Source organism: Candoia aspera, chromosome 2 (genome assembly GCF_035149785.1).
Source record: "Candoia aspera isolate rCanAsp1 chromosome 2, rCanAsp1.hap2, whole genome shotgun sequence".
Classification (NCBI taxonomy): Eukaryota; Metazoa; Chordata; class Lepidosauria; order Squamata; family Boidae; genus Candoia; species Candoia aspera.
This window is the reverse complement of record NC_086154.1, coordinates 88,436,725-88,461,455: the sequence shown is the minus strand read 5'-3', so window position 1 is coordinate 88,461,455 and position 24,731 is coordinate 88,436,725. Positions and strand designations below refer to the sequence as shown.

Here is a 24,731-nt window from a genome sequence, read left to right as displayed (position 1 = left end):
TGTAGGAGCTTGGTAAAACCCATCTTTAAAAGTCACAGTTCTGTGTTCCCAGTTTATATATGGGCTTCGATAGGTCAACCAGGGGATCCCCAGAATTACCAAGGGATTGCCAACAGGTGCTACTACGAATTTTAAAGTCTCACAGTGGCTGCCCATTTGCATTGCGACAGTTCCAGTGAAATGGGTTGCCAGCCCCGCCCCCCTGCCATTGAACCATCCAACTGTGTGAAGATCAAAGGATGCTGGAGGGGGAAGCTAGGCAGGTCCAAAGCAGCAACCAGATCAGGGTGAATTAGACACCTGGAACACCCAGAGTCAACTAAAGCCCAGACCTCTGTAGTCTTTGTGCAGGAGCCCAATTTGACTTTTACTGCTAAAGTGGGACAGTCAGCACTCACCATAGCATCCTCGCACCCATCCTGCTCCACCTGCCCACAGGCGCTCTTCATGGCAGGTGGCTGGCATTTCCCACCGGCTCCTTAGAGTCATCTTCAGCCTCTCCTGAGAAGTAGAATACTTCCTCAGCGTTGGGTGCTCCCTTGGCTGCTGTCATCCGCCATGAGGGGAGGGGCAATTTGGCCAGCAGTTTGCCCGCTCGATCTCCAGCCTTGGCTTTTGGGCAATCAGCTGCTCGATGGCCCCCGTTTCCGCATTGGAGACACTGACTGTCCTAACAGCCAGGAAACACGCTGAGACAAGGAACTGGTCTCTAATGTTTATTGCTAGTACTTAACAGGAATCCTAACAAACTGAAGAAGCGTGGGAAAAACCCAGACATATAAACCCCAAAGGTTAAGGCGGTCCCGATCTGTGTCTCTTTGAATGGCTGACCAATTCCTCAGTGCTACGCATGCGCTTAACAGTCTGGATTGGAGCCCCCTGCTCGCCATCCTTACTCATGACACTGACCCCTCGCATAGCGCCGATCTCTCTCCTCTTCCCAAGCTCTATAGCCTGGCCGGGCAGCAGTTGCAGCACTTTGGGGTCCTCTCATGGTGTCTGGTGGTTTTTCAGGTCGTCTGGTTTGCATGAAGGTATGCTGGGCATGCTCAGCCTTGCCGGCTAGACAGATCCATTCATACAATGACTCTGGGTCATCTCTATACAACGCCCACCGTAGGATGTCCCGGTTGAGTCCCTCTTTAAACCGTTCTATTAAAGTTGACTGAGACCAGTTGGGGATTCTCCAAGATAAAGCCTTAAACTCCAGGGCGTAATCAGCTACAGACAGCTGGCTCTGGGTAAGATCCTTCAGCGCCTTCTTAGCTCTTGCCTTGGCCAGAGGATCCTCAAAATGCAGCTTTAATGCCCCCATAAAGTCCTTGAAATACTCAAGTTCAGGAGAGTCAGCCTCACTTAATTGAACATACCAGTCAGCTGCTCGACCCTCAACTTGGTGGCAATGGCAGTTATCTTAGCCTCTTCGGAAGGGAAGTATGCTCCAAACTGCCTCATGTAACTTTTAGCATTGGTTAGAAAGAAAGATAACTTGGTTGGATGCCCATCAAACTTGACAGAAAAATCTTTCACCCCCACTCCTGTTGGAGCAGAACCGGCGGCTGCTTGAGTGGTTGGGCCCCAGGTTACGGTAGTTGTCCCTCTTCGGGGTGGGAACACTGGTGGTCGAGCTCTGCAGGGTGGAGATTCATCCCGGAGCCGTCTCCGGCCCCGCTCCGCCGGCAGTCCGGGTGGGAGGATGGGGGATGGTTGCGTGATGCTGGGTCCTCCGTTGTGCCTCCCCTGCCCCCCAATGATAGAGACAGGTTTCTTAACAAGTACTCCATCGATTCTATTTTGGCCTCCACCACTCTTAGCCTTTCAGGGGTTTGAGATTCCTCCCTCCCTCGCATGTTAGGCTGTCTCTCTGTTGATACTGTGGTAGATTCTACATCTGGGGTCAGCGCGAACCGATACTTCCAGGACGCCTGGGACGTCCCTGGCTGGGGTTCTCCCATTTCATCCCAGGTGATCAACTCTGTGGGCGATTCGCTGGGTGCCGGTTGCTCTGGTTCTCCCCCATCGTTAGATTCCTCCATCTCAGGGCTGGAAGTCGAATCCTGCCGGAAATCTGAAGGTTCTGGGGTAAGACTCAGTTCTCCGCTCTTGACCGTCGACTCGGGCATCAAGCTAGCCGGCTCCTCAAGTCCCCCAGTCGTGAGCTTGGACTCGGCCATCGTTAACTATTTTCCCTCTCAAGAAACTGATCTTGGTAGGAGCTAATGGTACAACTTTGGTGATTCTCAGCTTTATGTAATGAATGCCTATTCTAAAACACTCTCAGGCTCATGAGCAGGAATTCAAAGATATCTGATTTATTAAAGAATAGTATGCAGGATCACAAAGAAAGCTGAGAATGATGAAAGCATACCAAATTCAAACTAAAAACCCTCGGTGCAAATGAAATCCCTCCCCCTGTAGAATCTTCTCAGGCTCACAATCCCAGGTGCTCCTAACGGCTTCTGATGGTCCACGGGAAAAGTCCTTGAGCAGAGCACATAACCCAAACACATTCCATTGAAATGAACATAGATACAGAGCTTGGCACAAGGTTTCACAGCAGCTCCCTCCCAAACAGAAATGCGCGTCAGCGCCATGGCATGTGAAACGTTACGGTGTACAGTGCACATTGAAACAGTGAACATGACATAATGAATGTGTGTGTGATTGATACCTTTTATTGATAAAACCACCTGTTGACCAAGGCTGTGTGTCTGCTGGTTCAAGATGCCCCTTGGCCTCTGCCTAGATAGTGGTGAGACCAGCTGATCTGTGTGCCTTGACAGGGTTGCGAAAGGTTGTGTGAGTGAACCATAACTGGGCAAAAAATTTACTGCTCCAAATTATTAGAGAGTCCAGATCCAGGGAAGAGAGAAGCATGTGGAGGACCAGTACTTCGTTAGGAAGTCTCCAGGCGGTCAGGAGAACCCCAAACTTGGTGGACACGCATGTCATGCTTAGGGCAGTAGTAGGATGGGGAATTAAAACCCCATCGACTTCTCCTTGGAGAAGCTTTTGTTGGCTTGGGACAAGGGGGCCCAAGCAGGTATGAGTAAAAGCCATGCATGGCAGTTATGTCTGGAATGGACCGAATATGTGGATTCAAGTGGTAACGTAATTGGGCCAAGCTTGGGCACTTTCCACTATGATAAACTTAAAGTTTTAAAACAACACAACATGATCATGCCAATTAGCTCAAATATTTGTATTGCTGAGAGAGGTTTCTTTATGTAAGTATCTGTAACCAAAATGTTTTCTGTTTGTAAGTATTTGTGTATATTTGTATGTATATTTGCTGAGGGAAATGTTTGTTTGTGTGTGCCCATGTCTGTGTGTATAACATGAACATCTGTCTTGGGCTGAAGAGAGAAAGTCTGAAAAAAAAGTTCTAACAACTTTAAGCCCGATCCAAATAAATTATATTACCATTTATTTGACACAGTGTAGTGTTTAAGGTTTTGCATGGGAACTGGGTAATACAGGTTCAAATCCCCCTCAAACACGGAAGCCTGCTAAAACTCAGGAGGTGTTTGGTAGCACCTTTTCTGACCAACAAATTTTGTTAAAAGGCGTAAGTTTTTGTGAGATGAGATCAGATGAAGAGAGCTGATTTCTTCCACCATAGACTGACATTTCTCTCCTCCTACCAAGTCTAAGTTACTTTGGTCCTGTCACTCTTTCTCATCCCAGTCTAAGTCATAGGGATAAAATGAAAGAAGACCTGCCACACATTGCCTAGAGCTTTAAGAGAAAAGGCCAGTTGTAGTTGTAGTTGTAATGATAATGACACTAATGTATGACCCAGTCTATATGTAAACAGTATGTGCCTGTAACCAAAGTACACACTTGGTTACTTGCAGATCTAGTTCATTATATTTCAGAACTTATTTTCAGTATTTAAGCAGTTTCTCTACTGGAGGCAAGGTGGTAAGATTCCCTAAGCAACACATTTGTAAAGGAGTTCCATTATCTGTCCTTATTATTAGACAGCAGAAAGGTTTCCTATATCAGGAGAGTTGCAAAAATGGAGCAGAGAAACTGAATGGCAAGTCTTGAGTTTGGGGTCAGGACAGTCACCTCAGGGGGTAGTTGACCATCCTTGTTGATGGTCTAAACAAGGGCTATGGCCAGAGATGATGGGAATAATAATCCAACCTCTGAAGGACATTGGATCTCCACTCTTACCTTAAGAATGAACATTGTAACAGGATAAGAGGCTGAATAGGTCAGTGCTTAACAGCTTCCAGGTAGGAGATGGGGACAGAGTGATCACCATTTCCATGTTCCACAAAGTGCCACTATATACCCTTTTTCTTTGGAGGGAAAAGGAGTATCCCTGACTTTTCCAGGATTGCAACATGATTCCACTCTGGTTTTACCCCCACTAAACCAAAGATCATATTAGTACCACCCATTTTGTAAGGCAGAACGGGAAAGGGGAAATTTATTTTCCTTCCTGTTTCTTGATGCCAGCGCCCTGCAGACCTGATACAGCTGCTACAGTACTGTATTATTATGTTATTCTCTACTGAAACACCTCTCCAGCCGAAAAAAGTTTGCATCCTTTAGCAGAAGCCAGTGGTGGTCAAGTGCAGAAGAGGGTTTATTTATAGTCGCATATCATAGCAAGGAACTTATCAAGGCTGCCCTCACAGCTGCTCAGACTGTTGCTGGAATGTGTACACTGTATATAGAGGAGATATACATAGCATTTCCAGACATGAACAGTTAAGATTCCATTGAATGCCAGTTTCCAGAGAGAGAGCAATCTGCTACAAAGACTTTTTAAAATCATGCTGCCATGTGTTAATCAGCTCACCAAGACAAGAATGTCTGTATCTCACCCAACAACTGTTTTGTTGATGGCCACTCTTAATAAAGTAATTGTTATTACCTCTGTATCCTTTGCATGAAATTGTTCCCTAAAGTTCCCTCCTGTGAAGTATCAGCAGATATCTATCCATCCACCTATCCATCCATCCATCCATCCATCCATCCATCCATTCTCCTATTTCAGAATAACACTTTGTACATCTGATGAGAGGGATGCAATCCACAAAAACGTATGCCAGAACCAATTTCCTAGTCTAAGCAGTTGCAAGACTTGGTTCTGCGAACAGATCTGTGTATCACTGCCTCATGAATGAGGTAAGAAGGGCAAAAGTTCTACAGAATGACTCCTCTGCAGTTTCTCTCCAAATGAGAGTTAAAAGGAAAGTTATCAGGAGTGACAAAGCACAGAAAGTGTTTCTTACTGCCACTGAAATATTACAATAAAAAGTGTAAGCCCCCCAAAAGTAACCTTTACAATAAAGGTACAATAACCTTTTATCTGAGTTCAGTAACTGTGGATAGCAAAAGTCCACCTCCTCAAACTATGGACGCATCATCTCAGCCACTATTCCCCAACTTGGGACCCTTCAGTTTGTTAGATCACAACTTCTAGACCATGCTGGCTGAGAATTATGGGGATTGAGGTCCAAAACATCTGGAGGATTCCATCTTGGGAAAATGTAGTCTTAAAATATGGAAACTAATTTAAGGATCTTCTGGTTGCCCAATTAGTTCTTTGTGAGCCTTCATAAGAATGCTTGAATTGACCCTCTTTTCTCCTGTTTTTTGCTTTGTCCTTCTACTTATCTATGTCTGAAGTGAAATCACGTGGAGGACAGCTCAGACATGAAAAATGGTCAAAAGATGGAGACTCCCATAACCACACTGAATGTGGTAGCTAATAGGCACTTTGCCACACACACAGCAACACATGAGCTCAGCACACACAGTTCTTAAAAACCATTCAAAATTAAGAGCAGACAGAGTAAACTTCCCCAACAGATGTCTTGCCTCCAGGTGTGTTGGAATTACAGCTCCCAGAATTCTAGGTAGCAGAGCCAATATTGCATGGGAATTCTGGAAGCTGGAGTCCCCAACACATCTGGGAGATATCAAGTTGGGGACAGGTTGCCCAGAAGTCAATGTGAACTGAGTTCAGTCCAGGCTGATTTTCATATGTGTCTCTCTACCAAGCACCAGCACCAATTTTCAACAGCTATCTCAAAATATTGTAGCAAAATGAACCCATAGACAGGAACCAGGTAGGCCACTTTTTTGATTTGAGGTCCAATCATACAACCATCACCCCTCAGGTCAAAAGTCTCATCTTCTCTTGACAAGAACTTTGGGTTGGCTTATCTAATTTTATACTTACAACAGTTAAGTAAATATGGAGTAACTATGGCTGGATCCCCTTGGTCTTTATCTGGTATACTAATATCCCCCTTCAGAGCCTCAAAACAATATTCCTGACCCCTGTTCTGAGGAATTATTTTTTCTCATGCACAATGCATATGCACACAAATGGAGCAACAGTCTTAAAAAACGTTTTGTTTTTTGGAATATACATTGCCTAATAATACATGCTGCTCAATCACTTTGCCTACTCCACCTCAAATAGGGGCACTTCATGTTGTGCGGGTTGCTGACCGAGCAAACACGAGTACGTTTAAGAAAGACGTAACTCTTGATGGCATTTGCGCCGAATATCAAGCATAGTCCCCGATGGATCTAGTAACAACGAAGAAACAATGATGAGGCACGCAGTCAGCCTGCCAAGGAAGTTCTAGGAGCGCCATTTGGCAACCGCGCGCCTCCGCCTCCAGCGCGCAGGTTACACAAAGCCCCATTAGAAAACAATGCCGCGGTAGAAGCCTTTTGGGTGCGCACCGCTCGCCTGGTATTCTTTAGATCCCTTCCACGCAGAACGGCTTCCCATAATTCTGCTTTTCCTACCGCGATGTGGTCACGACTGCCCATTCACAACATACACACACGCACATGTACACAAACGCGTATGTGTATACATATTCGATTTGGCAACCTACGATTAGGCTTCCAAAATTCATCCCTCGACAGGAACCTTGCATTTCTCCCATGCCCACCTATTTCTCCCCCCAACTCCCCACGTTTGAGCACCACAATGGCATTGCCCCACGCGGAACGTGCCGTGAATGCGAGTTCAAGTGGGCGTGGCTCGCCCCCTCCCCGGATCAGACGGAAGGCTCTCACACAGTGGACAAACTGCGGGCTGCACTTGTGCCCAGAAACGAGGCTTCCTATTGGAACTGGTGCAAGCAGATCTGTGAGGAGAGGAAGCGCTCACATATGGTTTTTAAAGCTCCCCTAGCCCCAATCTCATGCCTTCCTCCCAAAGCGGCACGGGGGTCCCTCAGTCCCAGGCTAGGCAGTATTTCAATATTGGGGAGCACAGAACAGCAGCAGCGCGGTTTCCCGGGAGCACGAGGTGACGTTTCCCTCAGCCCGCCCGTCCGCGGCAAACAGATTTTTAAAAACCTCTGAGACGCCCCGTAGCGAAGCCGAAGCAGCCCTTGGTTCGGGCACGGCTTACCGCTGAGTCTGTCCATGGTCCGGAGCATGAATGGTCAGAGGCGGGAGACAGTTCGAGCAGCACGTGCGCCCCCGCCGAGATCGCTTGCCAGCAGCGGGCCACTGAGCGCGGAGAGCTCACAGCTTGGCCCGGCCCCGAGTAAGCCGAGGGATGCGCCCCGCTCCTCCGGCACACAAACGTCAACCTTTCAGCCGGCTCCCTCAGCTCTCGCTGAGCACTCCCTCCCTGCTGCCGCTTCCTCCGCCTCAGGAGGACTGCCAGGTCTTAGCGCCGTTCCGTCTAGATGCGCCCTTCGCGGAGCAAACCTCCGCCGGGGCTGGGCCGACTCCACTCGCTTGCCCCGCCCTTCCGGACCAGGTGCGACCTTCTGTACACAATGACAATAGCCTGTGTTCCTGGAGCGCGTGTGTGCGGGGACGCGCCCAGCCCCGTCCCCCGCTGCCCCCCTTCGTGGCCCGCGCTTCCCCCCCCCCCCCGCCTTACCTCACCGAGTCACTTTTTAGACCTGCTCTCCCCACACCTCCTCACTCCGTGGGTGCGTGGCTGCCCACCTCCAACTCTTGTTTGTCCAGGCTGAAGTTGGTTATTTAAACTGCATTTCCCAGATTCTTCCGGGCAAAAATGGAAAAGATATAAGCTCAAGGTTTATATAATGGTAGATATAAAATTAAGCATAGAACTGACCCATAGGATACACGGGTATCTCTGTATACATTCTTGTCTCCTGCCCCCTTTTTTGTGTTTGCCACATACCATTTGGCCCTTTATAACTAGTCAAGGGAAGTGTATGTCATTAATACCTTACTCTCAAAAGTAAGGTGGTAAGCCACTATACCAGTGGCCCCAGGAATAGTATTTTTCCTTACCACATCACACATGACAATTTTCCAGCACTGTTCACACTTCTGTATAAGAAACTCTGGGCATGAGGCCATAGAGACTGATTAACACACTTTGAATATGCTTTGCTATGTATTGGAGAGCATAGGATACTTACTGTCTTTCTAAGTAAGAAAAATGCAATGAATTGGCTGAAGCAGATGTGTCACTTTTTCAGGTCTCTTCTGTTGTATCCTGTGTAGCCAGCCCCATCCTAAGCAGAGTCAAGGCCGTTCCCCAGTGCTGAATTGAAGTGCTATTTGCCCTTCCTTGGTTCATCCTGGCTTGAAATTTGCTGTCCACATCAGGCACGCAGCAACCCTATCCTATCTCTACTGCCACTGCCCATTACCTGAATTCTGTCCGAGGTAATAGGTAATAAAGCCTAACAATTGTCCACACCTTGAGACTGCCTTTTAAGACCAATACAGCTAAGAACAGCTGTCTCACTCCTAGGCTGGGGATGTGATGAAAGCAATGCTGTGGGGATATGCCAGAATATTGCCAGGGCACATTTGTGGCATGGTTAGGTGCAGGTGAGAAAGGTTTTTAGAAGTGCCAGCACCAGGGCTTATTACACACATGTAAATGGGTTAGAAGAGCCAGTTTGGTGTAGTGGTTAAGGCACTAGGCTAGGAACCAGGAGACAGTGAGTTGTTATCCTGTTTTGGGCACTAATCCAGCTGGGTGACTTTGGTCCAGACACTCTCTCTCGAGCCCTAAGAATAAGGCAATGGCAAACCACTTCTGAAAATCTTGCCCAGAAAACTGTAGGGACATGTCCAAGCAGTCACCAGGAGTCAACACTGACATGAAGGTGTTGTTTATTCGTTTAGTCGCTTCCAACTCTTCGTGACTCCATGGACCAGCCCACGCCAGAGCTTCCTGTCGGTCGTCAACACCCCCAGTTCCCCAGGGACGAGTCCATCACCTCTAGAATATCATCCATCCACCTTACCCTTGGTCGGCCCCTCTTCCTTTTGCCCTTCACTCTCTCTAGCATCAGCATCTTCTCCAGGGTGTCCTGTCTTCTCATTATGTGGCCAAAGTATTTCAGTTTTGCCTTTAATATCATTCCCTCAAGTGAGCAGTCTGGCTTTATTTCCTGGAGGATGGACTGGTTTGATCTTCTTGCAGTCCAAGGCACTCTCAGAATTTTCCTCCAACACCACAGTTCAAAAGCATCGATCTTCCTTCTCTCAGCCTTCCTTATGGTCCAGCTCTCACAGCCATATGATACTACGGGGAACACCATTGCTTTAACTATGTGGACCTTTGTTGTCAGTGTGATGTCTCTGCTCTTAACTATTTTATCGAGATTTGTCATTGCTCTTCTCCCAAAGATTAAACGTCTTCTGATTTCCTGACTGCAGTTGGCATCTGCAGTAAACTTTGCACCTAGAAATACAAAGTCTTTCACTGCTTCTATATTTTCTCCCTCTATTTGCCAGTTATCAATCAAGCTGGTTGCCATAATCTTGGTTTTTTTGAGGTTTAGCTGCAAGCCAGCTTTTGCACTTTCTTCTTTCACCTTCATCATAAGGCTCCTCAGTTCCTCTTCTCTTTCAGCCATCAAAGTGGTGTCATCTGCATATCTGAGATTGTTAATGTTTCTTCCAGCGATTTTAACTCCAGCCTTGGATTCCTCAAGCCCAGCATGTTGCATGATGTGTTCTGCGTACAAGTTGAATAGGTAGGGTGAGAGTATACAGCCCTGCCGTACTCCTTTCCCAATCTTAAACCAGTCCGTTGTTCCGTGGTCTGTTCTTACTGTTGCTACTTGGTCGTTATACAGATTCTTCAGGAGGCATACAAGGTGACTTGGTATCCCCATATCGCTCAGAACTTGCCACCATTTGTTATGGTCCACACAGTCAAAGGCTTTAGAATAGTCAATAAAACAGAAATAGATGTTTTTCTGAAACTCCCTGGCTTTTTCCATTATCCAGCGGATATTGGCAATTTGGTCCCTAGTCCCTCTGCCTTTTCTAAACCCAGCTTGTGCATCTGGCAATTCTCACTCCATGAATTGCTGAAGTCTACCTTGCAGGATCTTGAGCATTACCTTACTGGCAATGAGTGCCACTGTTCAATAGTTTGAACATTCTTTCGTGTTTCCCTTTTTTGGTATGGGGATATAAGCTGATTTTTTCCAGTCTGATGGCCATTCTTGTGTTTTCCAAATTTGCTGGCATATAGCATGCATTACCTTGACAGCATCATCTTGCAAGATTTTGAACAGTTCAGCTGGGATGCCATTGCCTCCTGCTGCCTTGTTATTAGCAATGCTTCTTAAGGCCCATTCAACCTCACTCTTCAGGATGTCTGGCTCTAGCTCACTAACCACACCATCAAAGCTATCCCCGATATTGTTATCCTTCCTATACAGGTTTTCTGTATATTCTTGCCACCTTTTCTTGATCTCTTCTTCTTCTGTTAGGTCCTTGCCATCTTTGTTTTTGATCATACCCATTTTGGCCTGGAATTTACCTCCGATGTTTCTAATTTTCTGGAAGAGGCCTCTTGTCCTTCCTATTCAATTGTCTTCTTCCACTTCCATGCATTGCTTGTTTAAAAATAATTCCTAATCTCTTCTGGCTAACCTCTGGAATTTTGCATTTAATTGGGCATATCTCCCCCTATCACTGTTGCCTTTTGCTTTCCTTCTTTCTTGGGCTATTTCTAGTGTCTCAGCAGACAGCCATTTTGCCTTCTTGGTTTTCTCTTTCTTTGGGATGTATTTTGTTGCCGCCTCCTGAACAATGTTGCGAACTTCTGTCCATAGTTCTTCTGGGACCCTATCTACTACGTCCAGTCCCTTAAATCTATTCTTCACCTCCACTGCATATTCCTTAGGAATATTAGTGAGCTCATATCTAGCTGATCTGTGGGTCTTCCCTAATCTCTTTAGTCTGATCCTAAATTGTGCAAGAAGAAGTTCGTGATCTGAACTACAGTCAGCTCCAGGTCTTGTTTTTACCGACTGGATAGATGTCCGCCACCTTTGGCTGCAAAGGATGTAGTCAATCTGGTTTCGGTGTTGTCCATCTGGTGAAGTCCATGTATAAAGCTGTCTCTTAGGTTGTTGGAAGAGAGTGTTTGTTATGCAGAGTGAGTTGTGTTGGCAAAATCCTATCAGCCTATGTCCTGCTTCGTTTTGTTCTCCCAGGCCATGCTTACCTGTAATTCCAGATGTCATTTGACTGCCCACCTTAGCATTCCAGTCTCCCGTGATGAAAATAACATGTCTTTTAGGCATGTTGTCCAGTAGATGCTGCAGATTCTCATAGAACTGCTCTACTTCAGCTTCTTCAGCATCTGTGGTTGGGGTGTATATTTGGATCACTGTGATGTTAGATGGCTTGCCCTGAATTCGAATTGAGATCATTCTATCATTTTTTGGATTGTATCCAAGCACTGCTTTAGCCACTTTACTATTAATTATGAAGGCTACTCCATTTCTTCTGTGGTCCTCCTGTCCACAGTAGTAGATCTGGTGGTCATCTGATGTGAAGTGGCCCATTCCAGTCCATTTCAGTTCACTGACGCTCAAAATGTCTATCTTTAATCTTGACATCTCACCAATAACCACATCCAGTTTGCCCTGGCTCATAGATCTTACATTCCAGGTTCCAATGGTGTGTTGATCCTTAGAGCATCGGATTTGCCGTTCACCACCAGCACCGTCGGCCGCTAGCCATCCTTTCGGCTTTGAGCTAGCTGCGTCATCACGGCTGGGGCTAGTTGAACTCACCCTCTGTTCCTCCCCAGTAGCATTTTGACCATCTTCTGACCTGGGGGTCTCATCTTCCAATGGTATACCAACATATCTCTGGTTGTACTGATCCATTTAGTTTTCACGGCAAGAATACTGGGGTGGGTTGCCATTACCTTCCCCAGGGATCGCATTTAGTCTGACCTCTCTGTTATGACCTTCCCGTCTTGGGTGGCCCTTCACGGTTTAGCTCATGGCATCATTGAGGTGCTCAAGCTCCAGCACCACAACAAGGTAATGATCCTTTGCTGAAGGACATGAAGGTACAAAACGAAAAAGAAAATGGGGGGTGGGGGGGACAGATTGCAACCATACTCACATATTCTCTACCCAGCTAGGTTGTTGAATTCCAATGGGATTCAATTAAGGGTTGCTTGCCCAAAATATTTTGTTGCCCAAGAACCACATAGCACACACAAACACACAGCCTTGTACATGCAGCTCCAGATGCAGGAAGTGATTGATCTGGTTCTTCCATCATCACAGGTGATGGTAGAACATCTTCTTCCACATCTGTGGGCAGCATCCAAGTAAATCAGGCAGAGGACAGACACCCAACCTCATCCCATTGCTTCCTGCCCTCCAGCATTGGCTAACTGGGGCAACTATTCCATCCTGTCTGATGATAGGGATAGTCCTAGTTGGAAGCCTGTACTGACTGTACTGCTTCATTTCTAAATTTCTGGCTTACAGGCAAACTAGAAGGGCTGACGGTAAATACAACAGCAGGGAATGGCTGGATGCTTCTTAGCATTCAAAGACAAAGAAGGAGTCCATGCCTGGTAGCAAAGTACAAGAATAATAATAAAGTTGGGAAGTTTGGGAACACAGATTATCCATGACTGTAATATTTTCAATAGTAATAGGAGTGACTAGTATAGACTTGTTAGGAAAGGGAAGGAAAGGATAAAGCCTTCCTTTCAGCATTTCTCAGCACCTCACTGAGAAGGTATACACAATCAAATTCTTGGTATGATTCACAGACCACTCAGCTTGAACTCATACTTCATCATTCACTTGAGGGTTTGTCACAAAGTAGCCAATTTGGTGCAGGAAGCTCCCCCCCACCAATTTTGTGGTCATGCAACCTCTCCCACAGGGAAACGGTGGTCCAGTCATCCTGTTGGCAGTGAATCAGAAACTGAAAGGCAAAGTTCAAATCTGTTTTGTATGAAATATTAACCCCAGGTAAATATGCTAGATTTCAGTCATCCACATTTCTTTGCAAAATTATTGTCAGGGTCACTTCAAATTTAGTTTGAATTTGGCAGTCTTGGATTTACTACCGACTATTGACTGCTTTATATTAAACTGGTCTACATTTTATCTCTACTACATTTTCGTGTTTCTTTTGTTTGTTTACATTTTTACTTGCTTTTAATAGGCACACCTGATATAAAAATTAAAAGGAAATAGAAAACACTAAAAAATGAACTAAAAAAAAGAAAGGAGAAAGAGAACTAAATGGAAGAAGTCTATATAAAGCAAAAGGCTCAGTTCTTCAACAACAAATTAAATCTTGACTTCACAGAATAATATTGACTGGGCTTTCATAGGGCAAAATTCATATGCAGAAAGTACATCCAATGGTTTAAAATCAGATGTAATAAGACTATTTCCAATGGAGTAAAGCTGTCATGAGTAAGGATGGCGAGCAGGGGGCTCCCATCCAGACTGTTAAGCACATGCGTAGCACTGAGGAATTAGGTAGCCATTCAAAGAGACACAGATCGGGACCGCCTTAACCTTTGGGGTTTATATGGCTGGGTTTTTCCCACGCTTCTTCAGTTTGTTAGGATTCTTGTTAAGTACTAGTAATAAATATTAGAGACCAAGTCATTGTCTCAGTGTGTTTCCTGGTAGTTAGGACAAAAGCCATGTTTTAGTTGCAGCCCTTGGAAAGTAAATCTGAAATGTTTCATAACTCTATAGATTCCAAATTTTTGGAATATAATTTAATATCACATCCACATATTTAACCCATATTTATTTTCTTAAGACTAGTTTAACAACATTATGAATATTAAACCAGATCAGTACCACTTCAAATAAGCTCAAAAGGTATGAGCTAGTGTCCAATCCAAAATATCACATTTCCAATATATTTAAATAGAAACCCAGCCCTTACTGCCCATCCTCTGGGGTGGCTACTAAACATAAAAGAGAATATTTTGTTGGTTTGATAAATGTTTTCTGTACATACAGGTTTTGAAATGTTTGCCTCTGTATATTTCATGGATATTGGCAAACAGTATCAGATTCATCTTCCATGTGTAACATTCACTTGTTCAACAGGAAGGCTAAGTTGCTTTTGTTGTCACTGGGTACTTTGTAAAGTAATTCATTAGGGCTAAAAATGATATGACTACCCAGAAACTCCACTGTTTATCTAGAATTTTAGTTTTACTCTCCTGGGTTTAAATCTAACTGACTTTCCTTTGGAATAAACTGACTTCTGAAAATTGTTCTGAATTTGAAAAATGTTCCATAAATGTTAAGTCACACTATGACTTCAGAGTATTTGATGGAAACATTTGTACCCCAGTCTTGTATTACCACAGTAAGGCCTTCTTCCATGGAGCAGAAGATGTTTTACGGCAGCTTTGGCCAACCTGGGACTCTGCAGATATTTTAGGTCTTATAACTTCCAGAATTCTCAGGCATCAATACAAATCAATGTAAATATGATCAGACAAATTCACTAATGTGCTAAAATAAACTGAAGCAATTATTAACTCAATATTGTAAACATTATTTGATTGCATGAAGATGTATGGATTCATTTACTGGCAAGAGATTTCCTTTCCTTTCCTTTCCTTTCCTTTCCTTTCCTTTCCTTTCCTTTCCTTTCCTTCCCTTCCCTTCCCTTCCCTTCCCTTCCCTTCCCTTCCCTTCCCTTGTTTTTGTTTTTTAACATCCCTAAAGAAATACTTTGGCATAATTCTGCATATTGTCAACTCTGAAGTAAGCTTCTTTGAATCCACTGAGGTTTAATCCAAGATAAGTAAGTATAAGGTTACACCTTCAAATAGGAAGAGCATGAAAATTGCTTATAAGCCTAGGTGATGATGAAAACCTAGAAAATTTTCTCAGCTCATATGGCTAATATGCAATTTCACATGATAAAAAGCAGCATCACTTTTGATATGTAATCAGCATTCTCTCAGCTAGAGTAAGGAGATGTATAGTATAGAGTGAATCATTCTCCTCCTGGGAATGGGGGGAAATCTGTTGTATTCTCATACAAGGCTGAGTTTCTGATTTCAGAAATGAGAAATAAAAAATTGGAATCCTAAAATTGGGGTTGGAGAGAGTCTTGTTAACCATCTAAACCAATTGTGAACTTGATGCTGGAATAGAAGAACATCCCCAACAAAATGGCTTTTCTTTAGACAGAATCAAAAGTAGATGCCAAAAAAATGCCATATTAGCATGGCATTAGTCTCTAATATGTAAAAGAAGAATGTGTTTATTACATTAATTTATTTGCCATTCCATTTCCAGATATTCCGAGCAGCTTTATCAGTTCATACAGTATAGAGAGACATGTATTTGGCCACCTAGTTGGAAACCACAGATTCCAGCTTTGGAGCCAATTCATTCAAAGAGGAAAAAAACGATAAGACAATAACACGAGACAACTCACAATTATTTTGTTCAAACAGTGTATTAGGTAAGAAATATCTTTTTCTTTTAAGAAAGAACAAACGTACAATTTCCCAAATCAGAATATTCCATGTACATTTCTTCATTCAGAAGCTGATCATACTGATTTGACACAATATCAGAAATGTTGCTAGTGACCATGAAAGGCCAGACATATCCAATAAAATTAGTTAAATTAAAGATGAACGAGACATTTCAAGTGCCAAGGCTTCTCCAAACTTTTTTTTCCTATAGTCCAACAGTTTTTATACATGTTTGAAAGTTTGGAGTATGATTCCTTAGTATGACCACTGCTTTTGGAAAACATACTGTATATAATACTCACACAAAAGTTCAGATGTAATGCTTTGAACATCGCATCTGCCTGGGTAAAGCTTCATCTTTTTTTTTAGCAACTACAGCCAAGGTTTATTTAAAGAACAACAGTGACGAGGTTCACATATCATGCTAACCCTTAATATAGCTTATGGGATTTTAGCTTAGCATATTGTGTGAATTGAGCCATTGTGATTTCTAAACCATGGTTAATAGCTTAGTGCTATTATGCCTTATTCAACTGATTAGTGTATATAACTTTTTTCTTTAAGAATTGGGCAGCGGTGTCAGCTATTTCCTGTGATTTTTCTTTTTCTTTTTTTAAGTTTGACCTCAAGTTTGTAAGGTTAAGCTCTTTCATGGCAATGCTTTTTTTAAATGACTGCTCTCCAGACCTTCCAGTGACTTGCAATGGAGGAGGAAGCTGAAATGATGGAAAGGAGGATCATTTTTAATTGGGTGTATATCACGGGTTGTTCTGAACTAACCTTTCCGAACTTGGTGCCCTATAATTTTGGGCTATGAGTTCTATCAATTCTAGTTGAGTAAGACTCCAAGTCTTAGGCCAACATGGCTGGAGACCGCTAGGCTGGGGAAGGCTGTGCATAGACTTGTGCAAATGTAAATGATATCCAAAATTGTGCTAAAGTACCCAAAGTAAGTATTTAAGTGAGCATATAATTCTTTGTTCCAAGAAACCTAGCTTCCTATTCCATGAATGCAAGAGTACCTAGTAAAGCAAGAATGGATTTTAGTAAGTGTCCCAATGCACTGTTTTCCACTGATCATTGAGGAGGAATGGAAGACAGCTGCATGCCACTGTGACTAGGAGAAAAAGAATTTTTGGAAGCTAATATTTATTCATGGAAAATGCTTTTGAAAATGGCTACTTTCAATAATAGCTATATAAAGCCTCCATATACAGGCAGTCAGCTTGATTACTGGATGCTGCAGGGAGGAACATAAAGCATAGGGATGCGCATCACCTTAGAGCCCATCTTTTTAATTTCCAAGAGTTATCTAGATGGCTGCTACAAGAAAAAATAATGCTGGTTAGATAGATTTTGGCTTTATTTGTGTCCTTCGATGCCAATCTTGAGGGTTGAGATAAATCCTTGGCCTGATTGAGCAGCATACTTCTGATATTCTGAAGCCATCTGGGGGTCATAAAGATGGTTGGCTCTATGCAAAGAAAGCCTCCAGTTCCATCATCCTTCCTACCTCTCCAGACTTGCTTTTAAGAGGCTCATGGGTGAGGTACAATAATGCCCAAGGTTCTCAACATTCATGTAAGAAAAAGAAACAGTTCAGTATAAAAACAAGTTCCCATATCCTCCCTATACTTGAAAAATTTCCCAAATAACAATTACTCTTTAAAAAAAAAAGAATAAAAGAAACAAAGAGCATAAAAATATCTGTGAGACTTCGATTCACTCTACAGGCTTCCAGAGAGAACAGCCAGAGACCCTATTGTATAGCTCTGTATTATACAGAGTTTCGATATAGTGATCTTTATATAGTTTTTACATATACTGTTTTCAAAATAGCCGCGCCTGCTTCTTCAACTCATTCCTTTTCCACAAAGCCAGGCGGTCGAATTCAGCAATAGTCATGCCAAACACCTGGTAAAATTCCTCGGGGGACAGATGGCGCTGGAAGGAGAACAGGGAGGTGTGCTGTTATACAAGGGCAGCTAGTGTACAAGGGTAACAACAGGCACCTCATCTGAAAGATATGTAAGCTTTGAGGCCACATTCAATTTACACCACTGTATCTCAGGCAGGCTCTGCATTTGAGGCTGCATCCAGACATGAGTCTTCTTTCATTCTAATCTGTTTGGCTCTCTGGAGTTTATAGCATGCAGAACTGCAATAGACCATTCACACAATTCATTTAGAAGTTTTATTGCAAACACTTTCACGCCAGAGGTGGGCCTTGATGAATTTGGAGATCTAAATATCTGTGCTGCTCACCTCAACCTCTTTTCCAGCCCACTCTCACCTACTGATTCCCCATATTTGGCATGCCTGCATGTGTTCCTCTTTATGCATTTTTATTTTTCTCTACAAAATACTTCTAGACTCCAGGTATTGTATGCTCCTCCTCCTGTTATAATATTAACATTCCTGTAACACACACATCTGTATGCTCACAACTTTGGTATTCAGGAAAGGAATGGAGGAGGAAGGGGTGATAAACAAGCCCAAAGCCGCTAGGAGCAGAAGCTGGAACGTCCACATCTCTGGGGATTTGCGCTTCAGTTTCAGGTCCTTCTCTAAAAGTACTTCTTACCACTCCTACACTTAGGACGAAATTGACAAAAGGAAGGCCAAATCTGAACTGATCGCTAAAGAACACTGATATTGTCTGCATCCTCTGAGAATTTATCAGGATGAACCATAAAACTGCACATCAAAAGATCCATTTGGAAACAGCCTGAGTCTTTAATTATCTACATACAGGAAAAGGATGTTGCAAGGACAAATGATTCTCCTTGTGTCTCACAAATGAAGAAAGAAACTGATTTAGAATGAACATTTATGATGCAAGGCAGCTATGAGAACAGTGTAGAGGCAGGCAATCTTTTGGTTGCTAAGGCATTTAGAGGGAGGAGGAAGGTTTCAGTGGACAAGGCAGTGGTGCAAAGTGGCTTGAGCCATGCCACACTTATACAAGGGAGAAGGACTTTCATTTCCCTTGCACGCAGTGGGTTGAGTATTTTCCCCATTTCTTTATAAGATCAGATCTCTCTCTCTTTTTATCTCTCTCTTTTTATCTCTCTCTCTCTATTCTATTTCTCTCTCTCTCTCTATCATCTAACTTATAAGCCACCACAATCTCAATATTGTGGCAATATTGGCCCTGAAGCAGCACACTCCTTTGCTACTTGTACTCATAGTACTCATAGAGTTAGTACTCGTAGAGTTAGGCTGCACATATGTTCAGTTTAAAAATGTCTATACTACCCTTCCAAAGCAGGTTTTGCAAACACTTAACTGAAATCTACCTACCAGTAATTTAATATCACTAATATGTACCTGTCTGTAATATTATATAAGCACAATTTTGAATTTGAAAACATCTATATGTACAGAATGTCTACTCCCCTTCCCAAACTACTGCTGGATCAATCCACAAAGTAATGTAGTTCGTAGCAAAACAGGTATAGGAAAGAGGAAGGCCTTGGTACAAAGCTTGTCTGAGCCATGAAGACACTGGCTTTAGGAAAACCAGCTTCTTTCAGCTTCTGCCTGAAAAATCTGGGACTGCCCATGCTAGTCTATGATACTTTGTTCACCATCTAGCTGACTTTGGCTGAGCTTGAAAAGTTAAGCAGGGTCAGGTCTCATTAGCACTCAGATGAGAGACCACCAGAAAATCGCAGGGCTGTACACTAGACTGCAAAGCTCATTAAAAAAATCAAGATGGCAATAGTAAGCTACTTTTTATTGTTGCCCAGAAAACTATATGTTCATGAAACCCCCATCAAGAATCAGGCTCAACTTGACAGAAAAATTTTAAGTAACTGTATATTGTTGTTGTATGGATTACTAAGGACACATAAGTTAAGGGTTTTAGCATTCAAACCACTGAAGCTTCTGAAGCTCTCTTGGGACTGGCAGAGCAGGCTTTTTTCCTTAGGAGGAAAGAAAATATTTTTCCAGTTCCCAGTTGGAGTAAAGTCCTTCTTTCTTCTAAGGCATTTCTATGAATTGGGGATGCACCAGGTGCAGCAGATCTGCCTCTTTTCCAGTGCATCTCCTTTTGGATCTCCCTGACATCAAAAATCCAAGGTTGGGAAGAACGGAAAGACCCAGTTTCAGAGGTTCCAGAGGTACTTGGAGGAGGTTTCCAAATGTTGGATTTGACTTACCTCTAGTCGAGTTCTATCCACATCTTTGGGCAAGCGATTTCTCCCCCTGGTTGTCACCAAAAGCAACTCATAAGGGTATATCTACAAAAGAAAAGGGGGGAAAAATATGATGCTGGACCAAAGGAGCACAAAAAGAAGAATCAGCTGAACACAGTTTTGAGAAAATGTGTAACATGTAAGGGAGCTTCCACACCAGCTCTTTGCACTACTTTAGGATTGGCTCTGGATCTGATTGATCTCACAACATCTTCTATTTTGGGAACTGAGTTGAGTTATTTTTTGACTCTGCTCCGGTTCATTGGAAACCAAAGCAAAGCTGGTATTTCCTTTGAAATGCAGCAGCTCTGCAAACCTTGTAAGTCGCCTATTTTCCCACTGGGGAAAATTCTTGTCTAATACTGCTTTCTAGCACCTAGCCTTAAGTTGTGCCCATAGAGATTTAGCATTCAATTTGGTAGTGACATATGACCCTGGTCACAGTGTTCTATTGGGAAGGTTGCAAAATTGCCAGCATGCTGAACATTTCACTTTTACAAATTTAGGGGGGGTTTTAATTGCAACAGAGGAATGATGGAAGGTAGTCAGGAAGCCTTTGCAGGGTACCAGCACTTTTCTTTACATTTTAAAGAAATGATCTTCCTCAGATAGTTTTCCATCATAACATTTCAGGGTTGTTTTGGAAAGCACTAAATAATTTCACATACTGAAAAATATGGGTGGAGATGCTACCAATTTATTTCCTTTTTGTGTGATATGGTGATGATGTGATTTTTATTATTCCATGTCTCATGTCGCTCAGCAGTTGGGACATTGATTGGATGTCATATTTTTTTTCACTCTTCTATTAGACACCTATGAAGGAAGAGAGTGAACACTGATTCCCTACATTTTTTCTGCACTTTGCAGTCAGTAGAAGTTAAGATAATCATTGCTTAGTTTCATACTGCTTTGTGAAGGATTCAGGGTAAAAATGCTGGTGGGTATGAAAAATTATTTATTTATTTAGATTTAAAACTTCCCAATGATAATACAAGTCTGGGCAGCTCACAATTTAAAACATGCCATAAAAGAAGTAGAAGAATATGTTTGGAAAATATTAGTGCTTTATCTGATTATAATAGATGTAACTACTGAGTGATTCTATTCAGTATAACATTGACATTTACAGTTTTCTGTTTGCTCAACAAAACAGCAGGGTATGCTGACACACACAGCACAAGTCATAATGATGATCATTTAAAGCCCCAAAAGATGCAGAAACCACTTTTAATTAGTTCATCACATTATATTCATAGTAAGACATTACCAATAAAGTAACGCCTTTCTTTGTAGAACATGGTAGGCTTTAGCTCAATGACGGAGCTCATGTTTTACATATAAAAGATAACAGGTTCAGTTCTCAGCCTCCAGACAGATCTGGGAAAAGATTCCTTTCTGAAATCCTGCCAGTCAGTATAGCTCCTACATCATACAGTAGTTGTTTTTAGATGTATTGGACTTCAATTATTATACTCTTCTGTCAGCATATACTTTAGGAATTGAAGATATTTGAGCTGCACCAGGTCATGGAATGCTAATTTGCAGAAGGACATTTTATAACCTCTAATAATACCCTTTCAATGTGAAGATGCTCTGCGGGAATCTGATTAAGGCTGAAATTGCTTCAAAGCATCAGGGCCTGATAGCTGTTACCAGAAGAGGGTAGGGGAATCCAGGAATCTGAAGGTGAATTACGATATTACAACCCAGATGGGATATAATTGTGATATCTATAGGAAATGATTAATTTTCATTTGTTTATTGGCAATTGAGTGGGAGTCAGATATTTCAGGTACATGGCAATGAAGTTTCCAGCAAGTTAAAAATGAAAACTAGAAGAAAAGTGTGGCAACAAACAACTGTAGCTTTTCTTGACTTCTAATGTCCTTTATTTAATTCTTCAAATGCCCTCCTTCTTTACCTCATTTTATCCTGTATCCTCCCTTAGCACTCCGACAGCACTCAGTCTTCCCACTGCTAAGCCTATTTAATTCTTTAAAAGCACAAATTTTCACAAAAGACCTTATCATTCATTCATTCATTTCATTATTTTCATTCCCTCATACAAATTTTATTTTTTATATGTCTCAGATACAAGGATTACTAGGATATCTCTGTAAGTCATTAAACTTTTACAGCTCAGCAGCATCCACATATACCAGTCCAAAGTTTCCTAACCCACAGGCAGGATATTCCAAGACCACATTAGTTTAGGATCATGGGAATTCAGGACATCTGAAGTTCACAACTTAGGACAGGGTTTCCCAAACTGTGAGCTGTATCTCTCTTGGGGAGGTGCAGACAGAGTCCAGGGAAGATGTGAAGAACCTTTTAGTTACATTGTTACAATAAACCCACCATTCAAACACCAAAATGAATACAAATGAACAATGAAAACAATACAATGAAACTTACTGTTTTCATTGTTCATTTGTGTTCATTTTGGTTTTTAGATTTTTAGGGGAGGTGTGTACATTAAGATTACACTAAAGGGAGGTGTGATGGCAAAATGTTTAGGAACTTATGACTTAGGAAGAGAAGAGGCACTGAGAATGCCTTTATTCAAATAGATGTACTCAAAGCACCAAAAGAAACAAAAGGGAGCAAGATCAGATTTTCTTCTAGCCCAACTTTAATGCAGCTTTTCCTGGTTGCTATTTAGTATCCTGGCAGCTTCCTGCTTTTCAGAGAAAGAGTATCCATGGTTGTAGAAGACTTGTAAGGTTCTTGAGAACGTGTTACCTTGTATTCTGAAAAAGATGAGACAAAGAGAGGGTGGGAGACAAGAAGAGAGAGGTCAATCTCTAGTCCCTTTTGTTCAGCAATGGTATCTTTGTCATCTGCAAACCCTGTTAGGACTATTAGATTAAAACTAAAACAAAACAAAATATCCCCCCCCCCCATTTGATACTGTGGTATTTGCAATCTTAGGTATTCTTGGGTCCTGCTTGACTCTAACGGGCAGCACTACAGTCTAACCCTTTAAACAAATCTAAAGCAAATTTATTGTAAAGCTAAATTTGAGGACATGACTCTTCAGCTTTGTATTTAAGATTTGTTTAGTTCAGTGTTTTCCAAACTTATTTGGCCATGGAACATTTGGGGGATTTGAATATACTGATAGAATACATACGTGCTTGTCCAGAGAAAGAAGACTTTTATATTGATACATTTGATTAGAAGGTTATGTTAAGAATGAGCAATTCAAACTTTGAAACGGTGAAAGCTAATAGTAATAGACCTCAGTGTTACAAGTGCTTTCTCTTGCAACTGCCCTATGTGTAGCCTACCCAACTGCCATGTGCTATGTGTGGCCTACCCACAAAAAGATTAATGGAATGAGTATTTTTGCTTCTGTTAGCCACAATTTCACTTAACATTAAATCTTAAAACTTTACATCAGAAGCCAACAACATGCGAGCTTCATGTGTCATTTCAATCAGTATCATATCTCCCACCATCAACTGCTGGGCAGACCCTGCATTGCAGATTGATTTCACCAGGCACCAAGATTCAACTTGTAATAACCATAGTCAATTCTGTTATTCTGGTTCAGTTTTGTAAAGTTTTGGAATCCCCTTTTCCAGAAACATTTGCCTAATATATTAAGAACACAATCTCAGGCCAGTATAAATCCCTATAGGAGAAAATCTAGGAACACTTGAATTAGGATTCTGGTACAGACCCCAAGAACACGGGGTCACCCACGTGCCACCCAATCTTTCATGGCTCTTGCCTGCTAAAAACTGTCAACATAGTAATACAATGATAAAATCCAACTTGCGGGTCAGCAGCTCTATGGATTCCCTCAACCCCAAACATCTGTCCTAAGGTCCTTCCACTCACCTCGCATCCCCCAGTTGACGGCATTTGTGCTGTCGTAGTGGAAGAGTTCAGCGCTGGGAGGCTGCATAGAAAATTATAGTATGGAGGAATGGGTGGTCAGTAAATGGGAAATCCTGTTAAAAATCCCTCTAATCTTTAGAGCTGCTTCCAGCAAGAAATAATTGGAAACACTTGTTTGGTTTAATAAAGATGTCCATAAACTTTTCCTGCCACTTGTACAGTATGTAATGGCAATAAGGGTGAAGGATAGGGGAAAATTAATCAGAGAAATAGTGTAGGATGGGGAGGAGCTAATAGGAAAGTATAAAAGTTTTCTCCAAAATCAGCTTCTTAGATGTTTTCTAGAGAAAATATGCCAGCAGGGTAACAATACATTAATCTAAGAAATGAAAGTTGACTGAAAGCTTCAATTTGGGCTATTTTGCATATATACTAATATTGTCCCCAGGAACCAGTATCATTTTTTGCTTGTTTATATTCAGTTTTGTACGCCCATCTGGTTCAAGGAAAGGTGCACAATATGATTAATGTTATCCTCACAACCACCCTTTGAGGAGGTTTATCTAAGTGTCATCTTACTGACTGTCCAAAGTCAGATTCATTAGCATCTTAATAATTCTCCAGCCTTTAGGAGATTATTTGCTTCTGAAATAGGTTACACATTAGTTAATATTGTGATAGTTTTGAAGTTACAAGATTGGTTCACGAGTAGGGTTATCCCAAGGCATTGCACACTTTCTGGCACCTCTTTCCTGATTTCCATTGACAGAAGCAGGCTGGCTTTGCAGATGATACTAACTTCAACAATACTAATGGGATAGTGTTCCCAAATTAACCTGTGTGCAGCAGGCCAACTTCAGGGATGCTGGGCACAGTATAACTCTTTTCTATTTGAATAAATCCTGCTATTTTGGGCAGCCTCCTCATTCTGACAA

At 42.4% G+C, this 24,731-nt stretch overlaps 2 protein-coding genes across 4 annotated transcripts in view; both read right to left on the bottom strand.

Annotated features, from left to right (window-relative positions):
• AFAP1L1 (actin filament associated protein 1 like 1) overlaps positions 1-7,634 on the bottom strand; it is a 90,825-nt gene extending 83,191 nt beyond the window's left edge. The window contains exon 1 of the mRNA XM_063292412.1: positions 7,403-7,634. Within this exon, the coding sequence (XP_063148482.1) occupies positions 7,403-7,430 (28 nt within the window). The 5' untranslated portion in view covers positions 7,431-7,634. The remainder of the gene's footprint in view (positions 1-7,402) is intronic.
• An 8,070-nt stretch (positions 7,635-15,704) lies between these two features.
• The window catches only part of ABLIM3 (actin binding LIM protein family member 3), a 159,803-nt gene continuing 150,776 nt past the window's right edge, over positions 15,705-24,731 (bottom strand). Inside the window, exons 20-23 of one of the 3 annotated variants that reach the window (XM_063292410.1) lie at positions 23,797-23,857; positions 22,693-22,700; positions 19,912-19,992; positions 15,705-17,689 (exon numbers count right to left, since the gene is read on the bottom strand). In XM_063292410.1, the coding sequence (XP_063148480.1) occupies positions 17,576-17,689; positions 19,912-19,992; positions 22,693-22,700; positions 23,797-23,857 (264 nt within the window). In that variant the 3' untranslated portion in view covers positions 15,705-17,575. Of the gene's footprint in view, positions 17,690-19,911; positions 19,993-21,756; positions 22,701-23,796; positions 23,858-24,731 lie in introns of those variants that run through there. The other 2 variants (XM_063292407.1, XM_063292408.1) reach the window with 2 other exon arrangements.